Source organism: Megascapheus bottae, chromosome X, assembly GCF_031878675.1.
Source record: "Megascapheus bottae isolate mThoBot1 chromosome X, mThoBot2.hap1, whole genome shotgun sequence".
NCBI lineage: Eukaryota > Metazoa > Chordata > Mammalia > Rodentia > Geomyidae > Megascapheus > Megascapheus bottae.
This window is the reverse complement of record NC_143547.1, coordinates 96,006,475-96,030,227: the sequence shown is the minus strand read 5'-3', so window position 1 is coordinate 96,030,227 and position 23,753 is coordinate 96,006,475. Positions and strand designations below refer to the sequence as shown.

Sequence of the window (23,753 nt, the reverse complement as noted above, 5' to 3'; positions counted from 1 at the left end):
TCTGAGTTCAAGCGCCAGGATTAGTTAAAAAAAAAAGAAAGAAAGAAAGGCAGGTCAATTGTAGGAGAAAAGAAATTTGGCTCTTGCCATAACTGTAAAACAATATTCTGGGCTGGGGTTGGGAATGAGGCTTAGTGGTAGAATGCTTGCCTAGCATGTACGAAGCCCTAGGTTCCTTTCCTCAGTATCACATACACAGAAAAAGCTGGAAAGGATGCTGTGGCTCAATTGGTAGAGCCCTAGCCTTGAGCACAGAGAAGCTCAGGGATCAATCCCAAGCCCTCAGTTCATGCCCTAGAATTGGCAAAAAACAAACAAACATGACTATTCTGGGCAGGGCCGAATAATTGAAAAGCCCCTTAGAAAGTATGATTTGAGAACACCCTAAAAGTTCACCTAGTTCTATCAGTATAGCCTCATTACTTTGACTCAGCATTGCTCCTCCCTTGCGTTTCTTTGCAAATATCTAAACAATTTTAGAAATTGTTAGATTGAGCAGGGTGCTGGTGGTACATGCCTGTAATAAATCCTAGTCACTCAGGAAGTTAAGGATCTGAGGATGGTTGGTCAAAGCCAGGCCTTGCAGGAAAGTGTGTGAGACTCTTATCTCGAATTAACCACCCAAAAAAGCTAGCTGGAATTGGAGCTGTGGCACAAGTGGTTCAGCATTAGAAAAATTCTAAGGGACAGTGCCTAGAACCTGAGTTCAAGCTGAGGATCAGCACCCAAAAAAGGGGGGGGGCAGGGGAAGGAAAGGAAAAGAAAAAGAAAAGAAATTATTATATTGAAGTGGTTCATTCTCCCATTCATAAAGGGAGAGCTGTAGAAGAATCCTGAGCACTAAAGGCAGAATTTAAGAGAAAGCCAGTGCTTAAAGGAGGACAGGCTAGAATCTGAACTAGATCTCCCGTGTGCTGATAGGTTCTATTGGAAATTAAATGTCTGACCTGGTGAGGAAAAGACACATTACCAAGTGAATATTATCAGATCTGCCTGGCCATATACTCTGGTGCACACAGGAATGTATTATCATCTTCATCATCCTATACAGAGTAAACAAGTGGGATGAGAGGACTTTAGGAAGGTATTAGTTTGATGAGCAGACTGTATCACAATGCCTCTTATCCTATGTGGATTCAGGGTGACTTACCAATGACCAACTGACTGAAGATAAAAAAAGAAATATGTGAACCTGGATTACACATTTAAAAGTGGATGACTGCAGCACTGCACTTCCAAGGTGAGGTATATAATCCAATGGATCACTCCTATAATCCTAGCTACTTAAGAGACTAAGATCTGAGGAATACTATTCAAAACCAGACTAGGCAAAAAAGTTCATGAGTCTCTTAGCTTTAATTAGTCACTACAAAGTCAGAAATGGGTATGTAGTTCAAATTATAGAGTTTCAGCCTTGAGCACAAAAGCTCAGGGATAGTGCACAGGCCCAAGCAGTAGGACTGGCATATTGGCACATCGGCATGCACTCATGCATGTGCACACACACACACACACACACACACACACACACACACACACAGAGTCAATGGTAGAGAAGCCTTTCCAGTAGACATAATATTGACTACATCTGATTGTCTATCCTAAGGAAGATAATCAAAGGCCAAGTTTACTCTGATTCTCAGTGAAATGAGTTGGCCAAAGATTTAATAAAAAATTTCTTGGGCCAGGAGTTTGGCCTAGTAGTAAGAGTGCTTGTTAAGCATGCAAAAAGACCTGGGTTTGATTCCTTGGGACAACATACATAGAAAAAGCTGGAAGTGATGCTGTGGCTCAAGTGGTAGAGCATTAGGCCTTGAGAAAGCCCAAGGATTGTGCTCAGCCCCTGAGTTCAAGTCCCAGTACTGGCAAAAAAAATTCTCACAGCAATCTAAATACTGCCTTGCAGAAGCTTGATATCATACATACTTTAAAATGTCATGTAAGGTTCATAGTATTTCAAGCTAGGTGTGATTCTAGAACTTGGAGGTATAGGCAGAAGGACTGAGGATTCAAAGCAACCTGGCTACATACTGAATTTGAAGTCAGCCTGAACTGACTTTTTTCTCCCTTGCTGTTACTGGGGCCAAGGCATTGTCTCTGGGCTTTTTTGCTCAAGGATAGTACTATACCACTTGAACCACAGCTCTACTCCTAGCATTTTGGAGATAAGGGTCTCATGGACTTTTCATGCCAGGTCTGGCTGTGAACCACAATCCTCAGATGTCAGCCTCTTGCAGGTATGAGCCACCGCAATCTGCTGAACTGGACATTTTGAGACCCTTTTTCAAAAAAGTTATACTCAGAAATAATTTCACCCAATGCCCTAATTTTCAAATGGGGCAAGTAAGGTTCAAAGTGTGTCATTTGCCCAAGGACAAACCCTGGTCGACAGCCAGAATTGATAGATCTTATATCTCAGTTTAGAGCTTTCAGCATACAGGTACGCATGCACTCCTCTGTCACAAGCATTTCCTAAACTTCAGCAATGTACCATGTTTTTTCCTTAAGCATAGGGACGAAAGTAAGAAATACATTATCACAGATTACATATAACATTTTTAGTCTATGCTGTCAAGAAGCTCTTGTGTTTGTTCTGTATTTTATGCACATGGTTTGGTTTTTGTGAATGTTGTTACTTTTGTGCATAGCTATATCCTGCAATAAGAAATAAATGGAACCAAAATGGCAAATACTTTTGCAAGCAGGGCAGAAGAAATGCTTGCTGAAGAGTGCCAAATGGAATTACAAATGCTAGAATCTGAGCCAGTAAAACTATATGACTTAAAAATAAAACAGACACCAACAGAGAAATTAATTAATTCAAGGTTGGATTTGATTGTTAAGGAGAGTTTGCATCTCTGTTGCTGCTGGGAATACAGCCATTTTTAATGGATTTTGATGGCATCCTGCCTGAGTCTCAGTACCTAAATGTTGGCCTGGATGAGATCAAATTTGAATTAATTGATTAGGAATACTAGAGGATGGTGCAATCTGCTATTATTTTAAAACTGCATAAAGTAGTTGAAATAGGAGAGTGGACTATGCAAAAGATTCAATAATTTTCTAGTCTGAACCTTTAATTCTTGATGAAGCCTGATCTTTCCCAATTGCCTATTCTCACAAAAGCTAAGCTTTGCCAAAAATGTCCACTCATTCCCACACTTTCTATTTTTGGTCAGTCATATGGTTTGAACTTTGTACCTGGGCGATGTCCCTGAGCTCCTCAGCTCAAGGCTACTGCCCTACCACTTGAGCCACAGCACCACTTCCGGTTTTCTAGTACTTAATTGGAGATAAGAGTCTCACGGACTTTAGTGACTTTAGTGCCTGGGCTGGCTTTGACCGAGATCCTCAAATCTCAGCCTCCTGAGTAGCTAGGATTACAGGTGTGAGTCACTGCACTTGCACTTGGCTTATTCCCACACATTCTTATCACCTAAAATCATGTTTTCATTCATTTATCTTCATCAGCCTGCTTTCTTCTCTTTTTAAAAGAAGGGTTCCTTTTCCCCATCACAAACATGAGCCCTGCCTTCTCCAGTTCACTCCTTTCTATTACATTTAATCCTTATCTCTTCTATATTTTTTTCCCTTCTCTCTTTTTCATTTGTTGGCTTTTATTTTTTGGAATTTGTGGTCTTATTCTTTGTAGGACTTGAGTCATACCTTTATCTCTCTTTACTTTCAGTGCTTTTGAATTTGGATCTCCATTTTTTCTAGAGGTAGCCTGAACCAAGATCCCTCTATTTGAGTTTTCCTACATAGCTGGGTTGATTTTTTTTCTAGTCATAGGGCTTGAATTCTGGGCCTGAGCACTGTCCGTGAGCTCTTCAGCTCAAGGCTAGTACTCTACCACTTTGTGCCACCACACCACTTCTGATTTTCTGGTGGTTAACTGGAGATAAGGGTCTTATGGACTTTGGTGCCAGGGCTGTCTTTGAACCATGATCCTCAGCTTTCAGCCTCCTGAGTAGCTAGGATTACAGGCCTGAACCACCAGTGCCTGACCTAGGTTGACATTTTTAACAATTGTTATTGTAAAGATGATGTACAGAGGGGCTACAGTTACATAAGTCAGATAATAAGTATATTTTTTTCAACAGTGTCACCTTTTCCCTTGTTTTCTCCCATTTTTTATTTTCTCCCAACTGACCCTCCCTCCCTTACAAGTTGTATAGCTTGGTTGACATTTGCGCAGTACCCCACACAATGGCTTTTATTTTGCATTTTTTGCTAGTCCCGGGGCTTGAACTCAGGACTTGAGCACTGTCCTTGGGATTTCTCAAGGCTAGAGCTCGACCACTTGAGCCACAGCACCACTTCTGGCTTTTTTTTTTTTTGCCAGTCCTGGGCTTGGGCTCAGGGTCTGAGCACTGTCCCTGGATTTTCTCAAGGCTAGGGTCTACCACTTGAGCCACAGCACCACTTCTGGCATTTTGCTACATATGTGGTAGCGAGGAATCAAACACGGGTCTTCCTGCATGCTAGGCAAGCACTCTACCACTAGGCCAAACTCCCAGTCCCATTTCTGGCTTTTTCTATGTATGTGGTACCTCAGAATCAAACCCAGGTCTTTGTGAATGCTAGGCAAGCATTCTACCACTAGGCCATCCTCCCGATCCGCACGTAATGTTTTATTGGTTAAGATGAGGTCTTGCAAACTTTTTACCTGGGTTGGCCTTGAACACTTAGTTTCCTGATTTCCCCTCCTGAGTTGTGATCACAGCATGAGGTGCTGGTGCCCAATTTCCTCTCTATTTTTGTGGGATTTTTTTTTTGTTTGTTTGTTTTTTTTGCCAGTCCTGGGCTTGAGCTCCGGGCCTGAGCACTGTCCTTGGACTTTCTCAAGGCTAGAGCTCTACCACTTGAGCCTCAGCACCACTTCCAGCTTTTTTCTATGTATGTGGTACCAAGGAATCAAATCCAGGTCTTTGTGTATGCTAGACAAGCACTCTACCACTAGGCCAAACTCCCGGCTCTCCTCTCTGTTTTTAAATATGTCTGTGTCTCTTTTGGCTTGGGAAAAGAAAAGTTGCTTAATTCTGATGGCCCTCATAGCTATTAAACAACCTCTTTTCCTCTTTCAGTATCAAATTTTTGCAAATGAATGGTTTTACATGTATAAATGCCACCTATCTGGCTTTCAGCCCAACTACCACTGAAAGCTCAGGTAGAATTTCTGAACCATTAAATGAAATTGCTTTTCTCAATTCTTATTTACTGTGATGAGGAATAGGTTTTTGAGATTTAGAAGATCTTATACCAAGCATTAATACCACATTTTCTATGCATCCTGAACATTTTATTAGAGCATCTTTTTGTTCCTTCAATGTCGTTAAAATGGAACTCATTTTCTCTGCTGTTGCCCCTTGAAGTATTTATTGTGTGACAAATGTAAGCTCTGTGAGAGTGGGGATACTGTTATTTATGCCCATGTTCCTTCTCTCTCCCTTTCCCTACCTCTCTTCCTCTCCCTCCCACCCCTCTCCTTGCAGTACTTAGTAACTACCATTCATCAAACACTTGCTACGTGTACATGCCAGGTACTTTACCCCATGTTTTATGCACATTTTCTTAGCTCTTTCTCTTATTCAACAGTTTAGAAATATTCAACGAATTTGTATTGAAATGAATAAGTGAATGAACATTATTTTCCAAATAAGGAAGCCTTAAGTCCTTAGTTATTTTGGATTTACCAATCTCCTTTGTCCTATAAGTGAAATCAGTGACCAAAGCCCCTCACTTATACCTTTACAATGTACTGACCAAAAGTACAGATTTGAGCTGAATTTTGTGGCACACAACTGTCATGTCAGCAGTTAGGGAGGCTAAAGCAAGATGGTAGAGATTTGGAGGCCAGCCTGGGTTATATTAACATGACTCTGTTTCAAAGCACAAAGAAGAAAATGGTAAATAAAATAGAAGCAATGATTTGGAGTTATATAGACTCCTTTAATTCTTTTCTACTTTCTAGTTAGTACTATGGGGTAGTCCCATAAACTGTCATTTTCTTGATCTATAAAACGAGGGATAATACTTGTACTTATCATTAACAGGTTAGTGAATGTAAATGACAAAAATGTAGGGTGAATACAGTACACTATATGAATATATGGAAACATCAAAATGAGACCTCTGAGTAGGATTAATTTATGCTAGCCAAAAAGAGAAACAAGAAAAGCAATATAAAACAAGAAATAAATGAGATAATGTGTATGGAGTGTGTCACAGAATGTCTGGCAAGTAACTAGTGCTCAGTAAATGTCCATTATCACAGGCAACTATTAAAGTGACCAATGTGGAACAACACTCTCCTAAGAGTGTGTTTCTTTTGGCTACAATGCCCCTCTTCTTTCTGTCCATACAAAAAGTTGTTTATTCTTTTGGAAGATAGTTTTTTTTGCCAGTATTAGGGATTGAACGCAGGGCCTGGGTGCTGTCCTTATGCCTTTTGGCTCAAGGCTAGCACTCTACCACTTGAGCCATAGTTCCATTTCTCTCTTTGTGGTGCTTTATTGGAGATAAGGATCTTTTGCATTTATCTTCCTGGACTGGCTTTGAGCTTGGACCCTCAGATCTCAGTTTCTTAAGGATTACAGATAAGAGCCATAGGTGCCTGGCTGGAAAGTAATTTTTATTCTTTGAAAGTAATTCAGAGTAAAAAATTAAGTACATTTAAGAGGTTTATAAATAAAAGAGCAAATGACTGTTCATCTTTGCCAATTTCTGAGCTACACTCCTGGAGGAATCAGTTCTAATAATTTTAGCTTTCTAGTACTTATTTCCATATTTCTACATAATGTACTCACAGAAATGTGTTAGTCAGTTTTACTTCATAGTGATCAAATATATGAGATAAATTAATTTAAAAGAGGAGAAATTCTATTTTGGCTCACAGTTTTAGTTCATGGTCAGCTGGCTCCATTGCTGTGGGCCTGTGGAGGCAGAGCAGCATGGTGAATCTATGCAGATTTCCTTAACGCAGCCAGGAATCAGCAAAATCGAGACAGGAAGTCAAGAGACAAAAAACCTTCAAATAATGCTATAAAATTATGCATCTATCAGTAGATGAACTTAGAGGCCTCAGAAGTTATTCACTTCTCAATGATTGACCACTAGCTGGAGAGCAGTACTTCAACACATGAACCATTAAGGAGGCATTTCATATATAAACCATAATGGGATGTGAGGGTGTGTGTGTGTGTGTGTGTGTGTGTGTGTATGTTCCAGTCCTGAGGCTTGATCTAGAGGTTTAGGAACTGTCCCTGAGCTTTTACTTATCTCTCAAGGCTACCACAATATCACTTGAGTCACACCTCCACTTCTAACATTTTGCTGCATAATCTAAGAGTCTCATGGGCTTTCTTGTCCAGGTTGGCTCTGAGATATGATCCTCAGGATTCAGCCTGAGCTATGTACTGACTCAATCTCAAATATATAAGAAAAGTAAAAAAAAGAAGGGTTAGGTGCAATCCTTCATGTCTGTAATTCCAACTGTTCTATAGACTGAGGTCAGGAAGGTCTTTAGTACCATGTATTAGTATGACAGATGTAAGATAATCGTGTTTGCCAGGCACCAGTGGTTATATATAATCCTAATTACTCAGGAGGCTGAGATCTGAGCATCACTGTTCAAAGGCAGTCTGGGCAGTAAAGTCTGTAAGTTAAATGGAAGAGAAAGGAAAAGGATAAGGCAATGACAGTTTATTGAGGAACAGGGATGGACAGAGAACTTCCCAAAGGATTAAAGGTGTGCCCAGGATTGCATTTGGGGTATGCTTATATAGGGCTTAAAAAGGAAGCAGAAAATAGAAAATGGGTTATGGTTTGCGGGGGCGGGCAGGACAGGGCAATACCCTTGGTACAGCCCACAGTGAACGCTCCACCTGGTTTGAGGTCCTGTTGTCTCCTGGGGACTGAGTGTAGTGTCCTTAAACCCCACTAGATTGGAACCTGACTGCAGGAAGGTGAGTGGTCAAGCCTGTTCACATGCACCTGGTATCCTGCTTGACCTGAGGGAATATGACCTGAGGGAATAAGGCAGGACTCCATCTTTCCTATTCTATCTTTAGATACATAAAAAGATTGGGCCTAAAGGGCAGAAGCAGGTCCTTGAAAGTCCAAGAGACCCTTATCTCCAATTAACCACCAGGAAATGGGAAGTGATGCAGTGGCACAAAGTGGTAGAGTACTAGCCTTGAGCAAAATTGCGCAAGGACATCACCCAAGCCTGGAGTCCAAGCCGCATGACCTGAAAAAAAAAAAGAAAGAAAACAAAAAAAAGGAAAGCCGGGCATGGTGGCTCATGCTTGGAATCCTAGATATTCATGAGACTGAGATCTGAGGATCGCAGTTCAAAGCCAGCCCATGGCATTAAAGAAGGAGAGACTTTTATCTCCAGTTAATCACTAGAAAACGGGAAGTGGGGCTGAGGCTCAGGGGTTGGACAGTAGCCTAGAACTGAAGAGCTCAGGGACAATGCGCAGGCCCAGAGTTCAAGCCCCATGACCCACAAAGAAAAAAAAAGGAAATGAAAGGAAAGAAGAAGAAATCTTCATGATTGTCTATTCTGTCCCACTAATTTTTTTTAAATCATTTCTTTTTGATGTACTGTTTAACTCAGGGCATCTCATTTGCTAGACAGGTATTCTATCACCTGGGTAATGCCTGTGTTGCCTTTTCTTTTAGTTATTTATCAGGTTAGCGTTTCAATCTACAATCTTTTTTACTTACAACTTCCTGGATAGCTGCCTACTACCACAATTCCTACATTATTGATTGAAATGTGGTCTTTCCAACTTCTTGCTCTTGCTGACTTAAACTTTCATCCCCGTAATCTCTATCTGAGCAGATGAGACCACAGGAATGAGTCACTGTGCTCAGCTAATATTTCCTCCCTTCCTTTTGTGTCTCTTTTTCTTTCTCTCACTCCTCCCTCCTTGTCTCTCTTTCCTTCCTTCCTTCCCTCCCTTCCTCCTTCCCTCCTTCCTTTCTCTCTCTGTCCTTCTTTACTGGGAATCAAAACTAAGCAAGCTTTCTATCACTGACCGACATCACTAATGGGCTCTCATCCTTTAAATGGCCACTTGTAATCTTGCATGCATTTCATATCATAATTATTAGAATACACCTACTTCCCGTCTTTGAAAAGCAAAATGATATTAGATCATCCTCTATCCCCTTGGACTTGGGCCATTCTCTATGATTACTAACCTCATCTGTCAGTTTCCTAGGATGTAATTAATATGGGCTATTTGGAGCACAATAACAGGGAGCCCTGATCTCATCTGAGGAAATGACATTTCTGCTGAGATCTGAAGGATGAATAGCCTAGGCAAAGCATTCCAGCAGAGACTTGCTTACGCAAAAGCTGCTCGAAACAAGTAGCTTTGGGAATTCAAGGAATGAAAGGTGGGTAACAGAGCTGACCCTGGACTGGAAGGTCAGGAATCAAAGAATTGAAGAACTTGTCAGTAGTATTAAGGCAGGATTTTGCACTTTCCAATGAAATAACTACTTTAAAATTTATTTTCTTCCATTTAAAAAACAGTAGATGAAAGAAGTGACTTTTCATCTGTCCATTCTGGCTGAATTACACCTTTGTTGACCAACCTACTAATAGCGGAAACAGTTTACATTCCTCTCTCAGCAATGTCGCCTATATTGTATGCCCTAAGGGTGTTTCTGCTTGTCTGCCACAGGTGAGATTTCTGTGGCTTTGAGGTAGAAGATTGGCAAGCGGAAAGGGGCATGGAATGACAATTGAGAAGGGCCAGCTCAGAAAACAGGCCGCAGAATCTAAAGTTTCCTAATGTTCTGTTAGCTTTATCTGTGATCAAGAAGTTATAAAGAGAGACTTTCATTCAAGTTCTGATTCTTACCTGGTGAAGTCTTGGGTTTCTCATGCAGTCAGATGATACATCAGAAGAGTTGTCATAATGTGGTTGGAATCTGGCAGGAAGACATTAGTTTTTGCAGCTCTGTTTTTGGAGTTGGTCAAATGAGTTTGTTAGCTGATGGTCTGCTTTTCATAGTCTTCTACAACAGCTTTTGACAACACCTGGGTTTTCTTTGGAATGTGTGAGAAGGTTCTGAAAGGAACAAAAATAAGTTCTGCTTGTCTTTGAAAAAACTCATGAGGAGTGAGTGACTGTGAAAGATAAGAGAGTTGTTCTAAATCCTGGCTCAGTTTGAGATCTGAAAAAAAAATATTACCTTTGCATTAATCCTATGTTTTGCAAAGAATACTTTTGATCTGAAAGGAATTCCATTTTGCAGTGGAGCAAATGGGACTTGAGTATATGTGTTGTGCTAAAATAAATTAGAAAAACAACAAGGCAGTAAAATTGTAATAAGAAAGGAAAAACTGGGCAATTCTTGTATGTCCCAAGGGATCTTAGAAATTGGTGTTTTAAAGTTGCAGAAATGTGTGTGAGAGAAAAGTGAACAAGAAAATTCTGCGTTTGTAATCTTTTTGTTTTTTCAAAATTGATGTGTTTGAATCTATACTGAGAATGCTTTGTCATTTGTTTAATAGATATGACAAGATTCTATTTACTACTGGGCACTTGCATCTCCAAATATCTACCTTATTTTCGTATTTCTTATATTGGTAAGGTTTTCTAGATTGATGCCTAGAATCAATATCAAGAAGCTTATTTATCCCCCAATTCCACTATCTAGTATAAAGGCAGACATATGGTGCTTTTTTAAAAAGTACATAATTAGTAAGTGAAATTCATTAGTTTATGTAGTCAATATAAGTAAAGGTGGCAAATAAGTTCCACTTGAAAACAAATCTTGGAAGAGAGAAAAAGTTTAGATGAATTGTGGGCAAAATGAAATATCCTAATGTGATTATAAATTTTGTGTAAATTAGAACTCAGTAGACATATCCTCCAGTAGGCAAACACAAGGAATCATGTAAAGGAAATGACAAGTTCTAGTCATAAAACTAGAGGTTTTTTTGTGTAGATAACAGGACACTTTGGGAAGAAAAAAAAATCTCAGGTCCCTGGCAGTTCATTTTAGTGAGGATTGAGTCCTGATTGATCAAAGAATAGTTTGAACGTTGTAGGTCATTTCTGAAAATCCTTTTGGGTTGGAGACTCCACCCATTAAGCCCTAAACTTTCCTGAGAGCTGTGAGTTCTTTTTCTTAGGATGACCAGCACTTTCAGCTTGACCTCCTTTACTGCCCTGGACTTTATCCCTTGGGCCTTTCTGAAGCCTTCTCAGTTTAATCTGTTTGTAGAGTGGGTTCAATTTCTAAGTTTTCAGGAAGTTTCTCAGAAAATGTTCCTCAACCATTTTACATTCTAATTTGTCTTGTAGTCTCATGAAATTGCTGTTATGGGTTCCTAGGATAGTGGCTGTTACCAAGAAAACACCCAGTAAATGTTTTGTGGAAATGAATTTAAACCCCAGAAGGTAAAAGGGGGAGCATAGTATGGACCCTGAGGGAGGTCCAAAGCAGCTGAGCCTCACCCCAGTTGTAGACTGTCTGGAGAACCAAGGTGCTGCGTTGGAAGATTCGAGAAAATATTAGTCAACAGCCCCCCACCCCCAGTAATTTCTTTTTTCCTTTTAGGGAAGAATCTGCAAGTTGTCATATACCCTCGCTCCCCTCCCCCACCTCCCTCCCAAGGGCAGTGCGGGGGAGGGGAGAGGAAGATGCCGAAGTGTTCGCAGTTGTAGAGTCAGCTTTCATGTTAGTTTTGAAACTTTTCTCAAATTTCTGTTGTAAACGAAGGGCCGGCCGAGGAGGGTAGAGGGTTTATTGGCGCGCCAATTTTGCATTGTAGGGAACGTTTTAAGCATTAAGGCGCTTAGTCTATTTTTTTTTACGTTTCTCAGAGCTAAAAAACGCACCGAATGTTCCAGATCTTTTAACTAAGGCGGTGCAAAGAGGCTTCTTTGGTTGACTGGTCTGAATTGCTTCCTCCTTCAAACCCTGTGGGCAAACTCAGAATGGGCGTGTGGGGGAGCTCCCGGCCCACAGTAGCTAGCTTTCGTTCGCTAGTTGGACTACAACTCCCAGCGTGCTTTGGTAACGTTGCAAGGGCGTGGGCGAGAGAGAGGGAGGGAGGGAGGGAGGGGGTAACAGGGAAATCCCGCCCTGCTGCGCAGCAGCAACGACACAAAGCCTGACTTTACAACCTTACAGAGAAAGTGGAAGTAAGAGCGCTTTAGGTGGGGAGCCAGAAACCATACCGAGGGGGAGGGCAGTCGTGTAGGTAGGAACGGAAAGGGAGAGACCCCCATCTTTCTAGCCGAAAAGGGGGCGGTTTTAATCAGGAAGCCCTCTCCTCTCACCGCCCCCTCCCCTTTCCCACCCCGCCCGCGGTAGGGTCTCCAACGTGCCTCAGCCGCTTTTATCCCTCCCAGGGTGCGCGGCTTCTCCCGGCGGGGAAGGCGGGGGTCCTTCAGCTTCACAGGCTCGGACGGACCGGCGGGCTATGCTGAAGGTCCTCAGTCTGAGTACGGGACGAAAGCGCGCGGTCGAGGAACGGCTGCGAGTGAAGCCGCACAGGCGACGAGTTAGGGCCGGAGTGAGGAAGGTTCCTCACAGTGACCAGGGAGTAGTGTCGGGCTGTGGTGAGGTGAGGTGTGGGGAGCCGCGAACAGGGTCCCTCGTGTCCCTAGTGGGGAGTACGTGGAGACTAGTGGGGAAGAGGGCGGGGGAGATCGCATTGGGAAGAGTTCTCCCAGCGGGGTGCCGAGCCCAGAGCTGCCGGAGAGATCAGGACGCTCCCCCCTCCCCACTCAGGAGGAGCCTCGCGCTGCTCCGCCATCCCTCCCCCGCGCGCCGGGTTCGCTTCTCGGCCGGCTGCGGCGGGAGCGGCGGTGCTGGGGCCAGATAAGGGGGAGCGACAGGGCCGCCGCCCCCAGGACGGGCGGGCGGGTGGCGAGTGAGGCGGGGCGGCGGCAGGGCCTCGGATGTGGGTGATTAGGGGGGGGCAAGGAGCCTAGAGAGGAGAGGAGGGCGGGCAGCGGGCTGCCGGCGGGGCAGCCGTACTAGCTGCCCGCTTTGCGCCGCCGGCCAACGCTGCAGTGCTGTTTGTGGACGGCGCCTTCCCGGACAACCCAGTAGACTCCAGTTGAGCTCGTGGCAGCCTTCGACGCTATGTTCCGCCGTAGCCTGAACCGTTTTGTAAGTACACTCGTTCCAAGCAAGCGGATGGCCGCCAGCCCCTCCGCGGGGTCCCGTAGAGCCAATTTCCGAGGTGGGGGAGGGTACTGACACATGCCGCCCCCCCCTGCTATTTTAATGGAAAACTGCCACTGGGACAGGCGGCCAGGGTTCTGGGGGCAATGCAAGACTCCTGGGGACTTCTCTCGTCGCCCCAGGACAATTTCGTCTGGGCTTTCTGGGGCCGCCAAGAACTCTCCCTTGGACCACGCGGCTGCCTTGAAACCCAGTGATTGGGGGCTTGTTGAGGGGGAAAATCACCCAGGGGACCCCTGCGTGTGCCAATTACTCGAAGATGGCGTTTTATTATCACACAGAAAGCCTTCTTTTGTTTCCCCTGCCACGAGCACATGGAGGTAAACCCAGACCTGTCACTGTGGCCCAAAAGAGGAGCCGGGAACCCAGAGACGCTGGAGACTGGCGCTGGACTGAACCTGGCCAGGAGTGGGGTTGGGGGAGACAGACAGCTGGTGACCCGAAGCTAGGCAAACTTTAGGGAACCAGCCTAGGAAGTGAACCCATAGGGAGCTCTACAACGGAGGACTCCGGGCTTCGCGGGCTGGGGGACGCTGGGGCGCCCATAGGCTGCACAAGGCTCTGCCTGTCTGACTGCCGGCGCCCTCGCTTGTGGAAGACCAAACTCCCCAGCATCCACCCCGTGAGAAAATGCAGACTGCAGCTGGACTGCTCCTGTCATGTCTCTTCTGCACTTCCAGTCCCCCTGCAAAGGGGATCTGCATATCCACAGGACTTTGGCCAAGGGGAAAACAATTTCTACCTATTGACTTTTTTTTCCCCCTCAATGACCTGTTTACTCCTAGTGGGTTCATTAAGAATGAAGCAAAGTTGGAGCAGTTTACTTTCATGCTGCTATTAATATAACTTCCTTAATTTCCAGAGGGAGGTGTCGAGAATAGGGTTTTATTCTGCCTAGGAGATAAAAGAAAGGGTTCGTCTGCAAATTTTGATTTTTTTTTTCTCTAGAAAAAGCGATTAGGGTTGAGCACTACTCCTTTCACTCTTACCACTTGAAAAGCCTAGTTCTTTTAATGCAGTTTGTTTCTAATCAAAACCTTGCAGTACAGTTTTCATAGGTTACATGGGTTTGCTCTCATTTTTTTCGTCTGCATTTGAAACTGCCACAGAAGTAACCTTAATAAAAGTAATATGTGTACATCCCTCTTCTATATCATCATCACAGTCCTGCTGTTGTTTTCCGAAATATTTACTTCACTCTAACATGCAGTATGAAGTTGGGGCAGATAATTGCTTGTGGCACATAGCAATAGTTTGGAAATATAAAAGATCTTGAAATCTATATAGAATATCTTGAATGCTTTCCTACAGCAAGTGACCAGAATTTGTTTCTCACATTTAGCATGAGACCATAAAACAGCATTTCACTTCATACTTGTATTTCACATAGGTTCTTGTGATTTTGAAGTGTTGTTTTGGGGTGACAAAAAAGGGAAAGGTGACAGGAGAGCTAATTGTAATTTAGGAAAAGGATTATCTTTTCCATACAATGCACTTTTATGTTGGAAAATAAGTAGGCTCTGCACCACATTAAATTCACTAGTTGAACATTGAGATATTGAAATCCCATTTTTCAAAGGATGTAGACATTTGCAACCAAAGACCCCAAGCTGTGGTCTAAATGTTCCTTTCATTTTTCTTTTTTTTTTTCTCCTGAGAGTGATCTGCATTGTATGAGATTCTAGTAATTAAGCAATGCTGGCCCGTGAAGCTAGGGCATGCAGTAGAATATGCAGCAGTTGCTAAGGTGCCAGCTTGCAGATTTGAGGCTAGTTCTTTTCATCCTCAACCCAGATATCTGCAGAGAATCACTTTTCCTCATACTGAAACAAGATTTGACCTCATTGTTTCACCTGAGATGTCCAGATGCCCATATTTTCCTGTACAACCATGAGTATGGTAAGTCCCAGAAATTTGTACTAGTGCAGTAACCTTTAAGGTTCTTAGGAGTTTTATCTGGCTTTTGTCTTAAGGCAAGCATAAAAAACCAAGCCCTTTGGTCTGAATGTGTTATACATTCAAATTTCATTTCCTAAAAACGTGCCTGTAAATTTTTGGAGGGGTAGATTTTAGATCCTTCAGATCATTAAACGACACGTTAGTCTCAGTAAACTACATGTTATTCTCATCTTTTACCTGGCACAGATTCCTTAAGGGGCATTCCCATTAAAATTACTAGAAGGCTAAAATTAAAGATTTAAGTGGGACTTTGAGACTTGCAAACTATATTTAGTTCAGGATGTGTACTGCCCTTTTTATTCTTTTTAATATCTTAAAGATAGGACTATAAATTCCTTCTACAATCAGTTGTGTTATTTTAGCACACTTACACAGTTTTGAAATTAGCTTTATTAAATAAATCACAGTAGTGTTGATTGTACTTGTCAGCCATTGAAAACTAGAGGATTACATAATAGAAGAGGACTTATTTTATATTTCAGATCTGATATGGGAATTTAGAATCTCATCTTCTATAACTCATTGTGTTTGTGGAGTATTTCCTAAAATGTCATTTTTTTCCCTCTGGTTCCACCTGTTTCAAGCTAAAAGAAATGGTAATGAACTGCAAGTTTTAAAGACATGGCCTTGATTTCTTTATTAATAATTATGCTTTTCCTTTTCTGACAAATTATAGCTGAGCTTTTGACAATTTTTTGAAACAAGGTAGTGCTAAGGCTGATCTCAGCACTCATTGTCCTCTTACCTCAGCCATTCTAGTTCGAGGATTAAAAACAAGCCTTATTGTAGCTTTTTTTTTGTGTGTACTGGTACTATGGCTTGTGTTCAGGGCCTAGGCAGTGTCCCTGAGCTCTTTTAGTCAACGCTAACACTCACTTGATCCACAGCTCCACTTCTGTTTTTTTTTTGTGTGTGTGTGTGTGGTTAATTGAAGGTAAGAGTACAAAGACTTTCCTCTCAGGGCTGGCTTTGAATTGTGATCCTAACATCTCAGTGTCCTGAGTAGGTAGAATTAATGACATGAGCTGTCAGCACCTGGCATGCCCAAGTTTTTTGTGTGATGTGACAGGTTTTTTTTTTGCCAGTCTCCTGGCTTGAACTCAGGGCCTGAGCACTCTCCTTAGGCTTTCTCAAGGCTCTACCACTTGAGCCACAGCAACACTTCATGATTTTTCTATGTATGTGATACCAAGGAATCAAACCCCGGTCTTCATGCATGCTAGGCAATCACTTTACCACTAGACCGAACTCCCAGCCCATATGTGACAGTTTTGAGGTTGAAGAAGTTTGGTGAATTTTCTACACAGCATTTTAGGGAATTTATACAGATAGGAAATGTTATGAAAGATTTAACAGTTGGCTGCCAATGAGTGCTATAAAAGCACTGTCTATCCCCATAAGTACAATAACTAATATTAGCATTCTCTATAAAATCTATTCCCTTTATTTCTATGAAAAATATATTAATTGACAGCATGAACTAGGTGAGATTTGAGGGTCTCAACTAGACTCCTTTGTAATCCTTTTACTCTAAAAATCCTAGTGAGTGTAGACATTTTTAAATCCTATGTAAAACTTAAAAACCTATAGATTTATTGACATACTTAAGAATTTTCTCCTCTCTTCTAAGGGATTATCCAGTTATTTCATGCTAAATATTCAAATAAGACATCTTTTTTCTGTGTGTATTTCAGTACTGGAGGTTGAACTCAGGGACTGGGTGATGTCCCTCATTTTTTTTCCCTCACAGTTCTGTTTCTGGCTTTTTTGGGGAGGGGAGGATAGTAGTGGTGGAAGTTATTTGGAGATAAGAATCCCTCAGTCCCCTTCAGCATGGGCTGGCTTTGAACCACGATTCGTATATCCTTATATGTCAGTCTCCTGAGTTGCTAGGATTACAGGCACCAGCCACCAGTGCCACACTCCGATTAGACACATCTTAGTAAGTTAGGGGTCTTTGCCCAGTGGATACTGTCACTTTAAGAAGGTGATACTTCATATTGACAATGGAAGCTTATTGTCTCTGTATAAAAACTGGAGTAAATTTAAATTTCTGATTCTAGAGTTCTTACACTGCTTTATTTCCATAAAGCTTGTAGCTTAGTGATATCTTCTAGAAAATATCTTACCAAAGAGACCTGAAAGAAATTAAACTGCATAAGGATGAGTGGGAATTACAAATAAGACTAAAAATGGAAAATAAAAATTAATTAACTAAGTTGCTAATTTATTACTTGGAGTCCAATGCAAGGCCACTCTAATGAAACAATATATGGAGGTAATTAACAAAATAATTCAGGTAATTGCTTTTCTTTTTCCAGAAGCAAGAGGGATTTTCATTTGTTTCTTCATTACATTATCAGAGTAATTAAATACTTTTTTTCCTGTTTTGCTTCCCTAATAACCTTGACCTGATATTGCCGAGTGTGGAAATTGTTGATTTTAGTTTGTTATTCTCAGAGTTATAGCTACATGAGTCTATTGCAATGTTTTTGCATTTACACAACTCTTAGGTTTCCACATCATGGCTCCTACCAGATAGTACAAACGGTTTAACAATTGAACTTGACCCTAACTAAAAGCAATCTTTTTTTTTTTTTTTGGCCAGTCCTGGGCTTGAGCTCGGCCTGAGCACTGTCCTCTAGCACTCTACCTCTAGGCCAAACTCCCAGCCAACTTTTTTTTTAAAAAATCGTATTGCATTATTTCCATTTACTTGTGTAGCTCCCTAGACCAGTCTTTCCCAAGGGAGAGACATATGTAATTAATTGCTTTCTTACGCAGCTGGAGGAAGAGCCCCAATTGTCATAGGCTGAAGGGAGCGGGGAGCAGAGAAAGTTCATAGTAAATCCTTAGCTTCTAGCAGAGTATCCAGTGCCTAGTAGATGCTTAATAACTATTGAAGACTTAAATGTTTATATATATATATATATGTATATATCTTACATAGTGATTAGTAGTAGACATGACTGAAGAATGGGTTTATCACTTTTGTAAAAATTAGAAGAAATACATCTAATGCTGAAGCCATACTGACCATGGCATAATATTTGTTAGTTGATTTAGATGCTTTTTTTGAGAACATTATTTCATTGAACAGATATTTACTAAGTACCTATTGTAGTGAGACAGGATTCCTGTCTTCTTGAGCTTTATTGTCATTACATTCACTGCTAAAGATATAGAAGATGTGATGAGAGCAAGTATCAATAAATTTGTGGGCTGGAATTTGGCCTAGGGGTAGAGTGTTTGCATAGCATGCATGAAGACCTGGGTTTGATTCCTTGGTACACATACATAGAAAAAAGCTGAAGTGATACTGTAGCTCAAGTGGTAGAGCTCTAGCCTTGAGAAAGCCCAAGAACAATGCTCAGGTCCTGAGCTCAAGGACTGTCAAAAAACAAAAAACGAAAAATAAATTTGTGATACACAACAAAATTCAATTTTCATGAAAATATATTACCAGTATATACTTTTCTTTTTTAAATGTGCTGTTCCTGAGTCTGGAACATGGCTTGGGTGAGATCCCTTTTGTTTGCAATGCTTTTTGCATTTATACAAGTCTTAAAAAAGTGTCCACATCTTTGGACCCTGCCATCTTCGCTCAAGACTGGCAGTCTTATCACCTGAACTACAAGCTCCATTTCTGGCTTTTTCGTGGTTAATTGTAGATAAATGTCTCTGAGCTTTACCTGGGATGGCTTTGAACTTCAATCCTCAGATCTCCGGAGTTGTTAGGATTATAGGGATACCTGGCTTCATTTATCTCTTTTTTTTTTTTGCCAGTCCTGGTCCTTGAACTCAAGGCCTGAGCACTGTCCTTGGACTTTCTCAAGGCTAGAGCTCTACCACTTGAGCCTCAACAGCATTTCTGGCTTTTTTCTATGTATGTGGTACTGAGGAATCAAACCCAGGTCTTCATGCATGCTAGGCAAGCACTGTGCCAAACTCCCGGTCCTCATTTATCTTTTTTGTGTGTGTATGTATCCCACACAGTACTAGGACTTGAACTCAGGACCTATGTGCTCTTAGTCTTCTTTTTTAGTCACAGCTGATGTTCTGCCATGTGAAATACACCTCTACTTCTTGCTCTTTGTTGGTGTCTTTTTGGTCTACGCGCCCCAACTGGCTTCAAACTGAGATCATCGGGTCTCAGCTTCCTGAATAATTAGGATTATAGTTATGAGCTACTGCCTGTCAGCTTTGTTTTTCTATTAAAATAAACTGTACAGTGTGCTGTTTTCTGGCTCGGATGTCAGATAAAAGTAGTTCTTTATATTTAATACTTTTGTATTATGTGCATGTGACACTTTACTATTTTCAAATAGATACTAGACTGTCCTTCTTCAAGATGGGAACTAACCATTGCAACTTGAAACTTTATATAAATGAAAACAAGTTTTTTGTCCCCCCCCCCAGTACTGCATTTTTTTGAGTAAGCAATATGAAACTGAGTATTTCCCAGGTATCATCAGTCAGGGCTTCTTGTTTGTTGTTTTTTGTTTAAATATTGCTAATAATTCAACTTTTTAATGTCTCTTGTTGAGTGCCTATGTATTGTATAGTTTTTAGTATTCCTAATGGATATTTAGCTAAAGCAAGGTTTGAGCAGGTGAAGGTGACTATTTTCATACTGATGCAGCTGTTTCGATGAGCTTATTTCCTTTACCTAAGCTGCTGTAATGTGGCCAGAGGCCTGTAGAAAAATCTCTGTTAATCTCCCTGGGTCTGTTTGATATGCAAAGAACTAGCCTGTTATGTAGGTGCAAATTCTGGTTTATTGAATAATGGAAAAAAAAGCATCAAGGCTACTTGTCTGGCATGGTTGATCAGTTCTTTCAGCACACATAGGAAAGAAAATATATTTAGTCTTCAAGGTTATAGTTTTCTGTATACCTAAAATGTTTTAAGAGGGACGTTTTCACCTTTTTTGTGGTGTTTGGGATGTAACTCAGGACCTTGGGTAGGGTAGATAAGCATTGTCTGGAATGCTTTTACACCTGAAGCCTCTTATATGTGGAATCCTTGAGATTGGGGCAGGTTTTCTTTTTGTATGGAGGAAAGTTCTGGCCTTTCATAAGCGAATTGTTTATTTCTGTTTACTTTATATGTTGGCCTGGTACAAATGAAGATATGGGTGATTATAAAACAAACATATATTAGTATAGCTGCTGCATACGTTTATTGCACCTTAATGATGAATGAGTTCTCAGTACTGCAGATATGGGTACAGGGTGGCCCATGTCAGCATGCTGGCATTGAGCTCCTCAATTTACTGCAATGTATGGTTTGGCTGACTTCTTGCTTATTGAGGATGTGGTTTAGATGTGGGTTAGAATTGGTGTTAGAGTAGGGATGTCAGATTTAGTAATTTGTATTTCTGAGATAAAGAACATCACTGATTTCTTGCTCCATGGTAGAATTAGGAGAAGTGATGAGCCCTACTCTGTTTAAAGCAGGTAGTTTTTCTTTAGGTTCTAGTGTATATTGGCTTAGTATTAAAGGGGTAGTATTTTCTAATTTCCTTTGTCTTCACCAAGGTATTCTTAGAAGAATCACAGTAGTGTTTTTGATAATGACTTTATAGCTAGCACACTATCAGGGAAACAGTAGGTGTTCACTAAGTATTTGGTGATTTTTTTAAAATGAATTGAAGACATAGATTGAGTTGGTAATAACAGGTGAAATATGATCAGTTTGGTAAGTAGCCAACTGAGAAGCTTCTGCATTTTAGACTATGCTGCAGAAAAGTATGTAACAGCAAAAATAACTTCTTTTTTGTATGCCAGTCTGGAGGCTTGAACTCAGGGCCTGGTCGCCGTCCTTGGACACATTTTTTGCCAGTCCTGGGCTTGAGCTCAGGGCCTCAGCACTGTCCTTGAACTTTCTCAAACCTAGAACTCTACTATTTGAGCCTCAACAGCACTTCCCGCTTTATTTTCTATGTATGTGGTACCGAAGAATTGAACCCAGGTTTTGTGCATGCTAGGCAAGCACTCTTAACCACTAGGCCAAACTCCTGGCCTAAGTCCTTGGACACTTTTGCTCAAGGTTATCACTCTGCCACTTGAGCCACAGCACCACTTCCAGCTTTTTCTGTGTATGTGGTACTCTGCCACTAGGCTATGCTCCCGAGCTGAAAATAACTTCTTTTGCAGTGGAAGAATATTTCACTGTTCATATTTTCAATGAGAAAAAATTATATGCTTGCTTAAAATATGATCAGGGACAGTGTGTGTGTGTGTGTGTGTGTGTGTGTGTGTGTATGTGTATGTATGTGTGCATGCTTGCGTAAGCACTTGCACATGTGTTAGTACTAGGGCTTGAAATCAGGGCCTCATACTCTCCCTTAGTTTTTTTGCTCAAGGCTGGTGCTCTACTACTGAAGACACATGTTCACGTCCAACATTTTCCTGCTGAATTGTCGATAGAAGTTTCAACAACTTTCCTACCTGGGTTGACTTTTTTGGCCAGTCCTGGGGCTTGAACTCAGAGCCTGGGCACTGTCCCTGAGCTTCTTTTGCTCAAGGCTAGCACTCTACCACTTGAGCCTGGCCTTTTTTATGTGGTACCGAGCATGTACTTTACTACTAAGCCATATTCCCACTTTCAATTGCATTGCTCAGATCTCAGCCTCCTCAGTAGCTAGGATTATAGATATGAGCCATCATCACCTTTTCTAGTCACCAGAAGATTATCCTAACCTTTTGCCTGTTTTTATCCATTCATAGAATACTATAATTACTATATTATCTCCACCTTCTAGAATGATAATAAAACATACACATTTTTGTTAAATGCAGTTGCTGACACTTAGATTTTCTATTGCTACCAGCACATAAAATCTACTTTGAAAGCCAAAGCTTGTACTGTTAACTGTCCAGAGCATTGTGTCTTTTCTTTTGTTTTTGTTTTGTGACAAGATCTCACTATGTAGTCCAGATTGGCTTTGAACTTAGGTTTTTCCTGCCGCAGCCTCCTCAGTAGGAGGATTATAGATATATCTCACTATAGTCACTCCTTTATATATAATTTGACTTATTGTGATGGGTGTATATTATGTGGATTTAGGATGACATATATAGTCTTTGGTGCTGGGAATGTAAGGGGCTATGCCAGTTACCATCAAGAGCGTGGATGCCTATGACAAAAAGGCAGAGAAAAGCAGAGGATCTTCATAGTGTGAGCGATTTGGAAACATCTGTGTGTGAAATGCACGTCAACCTTGTTAAAAAGGTTAGTGCAAATCCTCCTTCTCCCTGTAATCTTAGCTACTTAGGAGGCTGAGGATCACAATTCAAAGCCAACGCAGGAAAGTCTGTGAGGTTTATCATCCATTAGCCACCAAAAGACTCTACTAGTAGTGGAGCTATGGGTCCAGTGGTAGAGTGCTAGCTTTAAGTAAAAAAGTTCAGGGACAATGCTCAGGCCCTGAGCTCAAGCTCCAGGACTGTACATTAAAAACATGGACTATTTGTATAAAAGTCATCATGGATACTTACTGCAAATACAAATTTCTTGGCTTCAAACCTCCAGAAAATTATGGGGTTTTTGTTGTTGTTTGTTTTATTTTTCTTGGTTTCAAGGATTGTACTCATTGCTTCATACGTGCTTTAGCTTCCTTGCTGGTGCTGTACTACATGAGCCATGCCTCTGCTCCAACCTTTTGCTAGATATTTAGAGATGGAATATTGCAGAGTTTTTTTTTCCCAGACTAACTTTGGACTGTTACCTTCTGAGGTTAGCCCTCTGAGTGGCTAGGTTTACAAGTATGATCCACTGGTGTATGGTCGTAAACTATGTTTTTAGTAATTACTGCAAGTGCTTCTGAAGTTCACTAAAATTTGGTCATACCCATTAACCATATCATAAACATTGATGTATTTATTTTCTGTCTCACTCAGTGTTCACTTCTCTGTTCTTGAGCTTCTTAGAAACCATATTATGACCATCTTAGAATGGCCATAATACCTGCTTTACAGTGTTGTTGGCAAGATGTTTGCTGTCATCAACACCATACCAAAATCAACTACTTTCACGTTTGATGGTTTATTCTAAAAGTTCATATATAGGTATTCTTACTACTTCTAATACAGTGAAAAGTCACAAAACAAAGTCAGCAAAGGCAAAAGATGTATGGGAAAAAGTCTGGAGGAAACATTGCAAAAGCTTCCAACATGGCTGACACGGGGTGTACTTAATTCCCTCAGTGAGTTGTGATAACTTGTATAAACGTTGACAGGGAAACTTGTTAGCAACTTAATGCCCAGGGTTTTATTGGAAGCTGATCACTTGAGCAGCCTGTACCTGGTATGTACCAGGATTTTACTCTCCCAGAAGGAAAGCAAGTATTCAGCAAAAATACTATAGATTTTTTAGGCATAGAATGCTACTCTTGTTAGGGTGATAGAAACTCTCTAAATCTAAGGCCCCATATACTAGCTAAGGACCAGTATATAATCATCTCATCGCTCCCCACCTTTCTGGTGGCACTAGGGTTTGAACTCAGCCTCACTCTTCCCAGGCAGTTACTTTGCCAATTAAACCACATCTGCAGCCTTTTGTAT

The 23,753-nt window shown here is 41.3% G+C and overlaps 1 protein-coding gene across 4 annotated transcripts in view; it reads left to right on the top strand.

Moving 5' to 3' along the window:
• The first annotated feature begins 12,553 nt into the window (after positions 1-12,553).
• Positions 12,554-23,753, top strand: part of Atp11c (ATPase phospholipid transporting 11C (ATP11C blood group)) — a 167,040-nt gene continuing 155,840 nt past the window's right edge. For 3 of the 4 annotated variants that reach the window (XM_090326605.1, XM_090326603.1, XM_090326606.1), the window contains exons 1-3: positions 12,554-12,601; positions 13,054-13,152; positions 15,022-15,126. In XM_090326605.1, coding sequence (XP_090182731.1) covers positions 15,094-15,126 — 33 coding nt within the window. In that variant the 5' untranslated portion in view covers positions 12,554-12,601; positions 13,054-13,152; positions 15,022-15,093. The remainder of the gene's footprint in view (positions 12,602-13,053; positions 13,153-15,021; positions 15,127-23,753) is intronic. The other variant, XM_090326604.1, reaches the window with a different exon arrangement.